This window comes from Aplysia californica, unplaced genomic scaffold (assembly GCF_000002075.1).
Source record: "Aplysia californica isolate F4 #8 unplaced genomic scaffold, AplCal3.0 scaffold01285, whole genome shotgun sequence".
Taxonomy (NCBI): Eukaryota; Metazoa; Mollusca; class Gastropoda; order Aplysiida; family Aplysiidae; genus Aplysia; species Aplysia californica.
Genome location: NW_004798555.1, coordinates 25,234 through 29,278, shown reverse-complemented (window position 1 = coordinate 29,278; position 4,045 = coordinate 25,234). Strand labels below are relative to the sequence as shown.

Genomic DNA, 4,045 nt, shown 5'->3' with positions numbered 1-4,045 from the left:
CTCTCTTTCTTTCTCTCTCTCCCTCTCCTCCCGCCCCCCTATCTCTCTCACTAATTCTGGCACGAGTTTCTCGATAACGCAGCGATCAATTCTGGTCTCTGTCATCAAAGGGCCATCTTGGAAAAGACATAACATGTCCGTCTGACTATCTCAAACAGATCTTCTCTCTCGTCTTCTGTAATTAAAGTAGAGATCTAATTCTGAATTCAAGATGGCGGGTGATAAGCTGCTTTCGTCTGCGCAGAATGTTTGACCTTGAGAATGCCGAAAAAGAAATGTCGGTTCCTTTGAGTTTGCTTTCTGTCTCCTGTTGTTTGGGTGGGTCTGGGATGTTTGATAAAGGCTAATGAGACAAATTTGGGGAGGGCAGACAGACAGACAGACAGACAGACAGACAGACAGACAGACAGACAGACAGACCGACCGACCGACAGACCGTCAGGTAGACAGGCAGGCAAGCAGGTATGTAGATTTTGAGAGAGAGGAAGGGGGGAAGAGAGAGGTGTGACTGATTCTTATCTGAGAAAGTGTAGAAATAAAAAGCAAGGAAATGCCAAGACGTTATATCAAAAGAGTCTATGAAAATAACAAAGTGTAGTGGGTGTGACAGTGCCCGGTCTGAGGTAATATTATGATTCTAGTCTATGTAGAGAGCCATGAGCGATAGTCATCATGCTGTCCGGTCTGGGATAATAATATTCATCATCATCATTGCCTTTCTCTCCCTGCACCAGGGTATAGGCCACGGACAAACACCTTCCACCTTTCTCTATCTTGGGCTAGCCGCTTGATGTTATTCCATGTCTTCCCACTTTTCTGTACATCGATTTCTGTGATTCTTCTCCAGGTTCACGCCGTCTTCCCCTTGATCACTTACCCTGTGGGTTCCAATCCAAAACGTTCTTTGTTATTCAGCTGCCTGACTTCCTGAGAGTAAGTCCAATCCATCGCCACCGCCTTCTTCCTACCTCATCTCTGACTTGGATCTGTCTTGTTTTCCTTAACACTTCCACATTGGTGGCCCTATCTGTCCATCTGATCCTCAGTATTCTAGCCTATTTAGAGAGCCAAAACCGGCGGCCATGACAGTGCCAGGTCTAGGGTACTACGCTACAAGTCTATGTAGAAAGCCACATTACGTATGTCACCTGGCCAGCCAGCCTCGAGAGCCTACAACTCCAAGCACTCCGGCTATAAAGGAAGAGGTAGGCCACACAAAAGGTGGATTGGGGGCGTTTTATTAAGGAAACCCGGAGAAAACATAACATCACAACTGAAAGAGCTGCGGAGTTGGCCTACCATAGGAAACTGCATCTCCTTTCGACGCTTAACGGGCAACAAAGGATGAAAAAGTAAAGTGGAAAGCCAATAGTGTCGGCCATGTCCGTTTCTGGTCTAGGATATGTTATACTACAAATGTATGGCGTGCACTCACTTGCAGGAGAGCTCGTCAGCGTTTCTCAGGTTGGTGTTGAACAGCGCCTTGGAGGTGAAGAACAGACATCCGGTGTACAGGGCGGTCAGGTCCGATAAGGTGAGGAAGCGGAGGTAAATCCCGATAGTGGATGTCCTGGGGAGGACAGTTGGACAATAATGATGATAATGATAATGATAATGATAATGATAATGATAATAATAATAACAACAACAACAACAACAACAACAACAACAACAATAATAATAATAATAATAATAATAATAATAATATGAGGATGAGGATGATGATGATGCAAAGTCAGTTCAAGGGTTGAAACTCATTATTCGCGAGAGAAATATTATGTGACAGTTACTACAACATGCCTACCATGAAGAAGAGGTTTTCACATTGGTTTAATCTGTTGAATTAAGTCTCAATCACTGCCTTTTGCATGTAGCCATCAAAACAAGAGAGTAAAGAGAAGCACATCGATACAAAAAGTGCCATTAGCATTCTGTGCTGGGGAAAAAATAAGAAAGATAGAGACTAAAGAGGGAAAGTAAAGAAATAAGACATGACGATAACAATCAAGTCGAGTCACAATGATATTGTCGCTGCCTTTCGGGTCAAAATTTGTTCTTGCCCAATAATCTTGATACGTCTTGTGAACTTTGTTGACGACATCCGAGCACGAGGATGGAGGTTTCCACTGGCAGAGCCTACATCTTTTCTTTCTCTGCTTTGTTTCTGCACGCCCTCTAAGCCCGGAAATCTGACTAGACATCAGCGTCTGGGGTGTAGCCAGTGCTCATTGGCACGATTGGTTCGGTTAGCTTCGGTTTGGTAGGCGGGGTGAGCCAGACTGAGGGCGCAAAGCGACCATCGTGGCACAAACCGATCGTCCTACTTACGCGTTTGTTTTCAAGGCCGCGAGTCGGGCGATCATTTAGCGCTCGCGGTTTTGTATTAGAGAACCGATCCTCCCAGTGGGCACTGGGTATAAGGCGCTTTGCCGTCACACGCAGAAAACCCCTAGTTCGATTCCCATTTGGGGAATTTTTTAAATTATTTTTATTAAGTATCTCAAAAGGGGACGTCAGTCTTGTATGGATGCCAGACATGAATCGGTTCTCAGAGATGGATAACGAGGATTCATGTTTTCGTGATTAAGTGCCTGAGAACACTACTCGGGACCAGATAGACTGACAGGGTCACCAACGCGGAACTGTTAAGGAGGACAAGACAGAGCCCAGTCCGAGATGAAGAGGGAAGAAGGCGATGGTATAGGACATATTCTCAAGAAGTCAGACAGCTGCATAACAAAGGAAGTATTGGCTGAAATCCCCAGGGTAAGAGATCAAGGGAAAGGCCATGTAGAACCTGAAGGAGAGTCACAGAGATTGATGAACAGAAAAGTGGGAAGACATGCAATAATATCAAGAGGCTATCCCACGATAGGGAAAGGCGGAAAGTGACCATTGCCTTTCCCTGATCCAGATCAATGATCCAGGATCAGAAAGGCACTGATGAAGATGATGATCTTGGTCTTTCAGCTGGGACGTTGTATGCCTCTCATTTTCAAGGTTCGCCCAAGCAGGCAGGGTTGAAACCCACCTCATAATTGATCTTAATTGTGTTAATGTGTCTACTTTTTTAACGGGGGAGGGGCGGGGGAGAAGAGGGGGTGTAAAAACACTTAAATTTAAAAACAAAATCCGACTCGTTGGATAAATTGTTAATGTCCATCCCACAGTAGGCAGGAAAACATTCTGTTTTTTACCTGAAGGATTTCCTGCTGAGCACAGCTAAACACAAGACGTTCCCAATGGTTCCGATGATCAGCACGACCAGGAAGAAGTATTTTTCCATGTACTCCGCGGCTATCGTTAAGTTCGCCTTCTGCCTCATTCCGCCATTATGCGAGATCTTGGCAGCGGCCGCCAACGCGAGGATCGTGCTGCTGAAGTTGCCGGATGGAAGTTCCGTATAACCGCGCCCCGCCATGTCACGTGGCAGGTCACGGGTGTCACGTTATGTCACGTGACCACGCTATCTGTGCCACGTCGAGCTTAGGCCACGTCACATGTTGGACGACCACTACACCGCGTCATGTGGGAGGGACCTGAGAAATAGATCAGACCAAGGAAATTGAAATATGTGTTGTTGTTTTTTTTTAACTTAGAAAATAATACTAAACGGGGGTGGAAAAGTACTATGGTCCAATTAGAAATGAGAGCAACGAGTAGCTGAAGATTTCTACCAAAAAAAAGTGTTATCCCTTGCTCAATTTTTAATGTTTGTATAGAGATTTCTACCGGAATATTCTGGACATGGAGAGTTTTCTCTAACCAATTTTCGATTTGCGATTGCTCTTCTACTCAAGTCAGTCTCTCTTGGGGGGGGGGGGTTCTGTCGTCATAGAGCGTGATGAGCGATTTTTCTGTTGCATGAAAATCCCATTAGGATCAATTTCTTCTTTTGCACATCAGATTATTCAGATCTAATTGCATATTCATGCGTGTCTTGCCTTATCGCACAGGCGAAAAGGGCAACTTTATGAACGTCGCGTGGGCACAAGAAATCGTTTGTTAGGTCACTGAAAGTGGGCCGCCTATACGGTTTTAAACA

General features: G+C 45.1%; 1 protein-coding gene across 1 annotated transcript in view; it reads right to left on the bottom strand.

Annotated features, from left to right (window-relative positions):
* LOC101846051 overlaps positions 1 to 3,539 on the bottom strand; it is a gene marked incomplete at its 5' end in the record, with an annotated part of 33,567 nt that extends 30,028 nt beyond the window's left edge. Inside the window, 2 exon segments of the mRNA XM_005112479.3 lie at positions 1,436 to 1,570; positions 3,198 to 3,539. Coding sequence (XP_005112536.1) covers positions 1,436 to 1,570; positions 3,198 to 3,421 — 359 coding nt within the window.
* Positions 3,540 to 4,045: the final 506 nt, after the last annotated feature.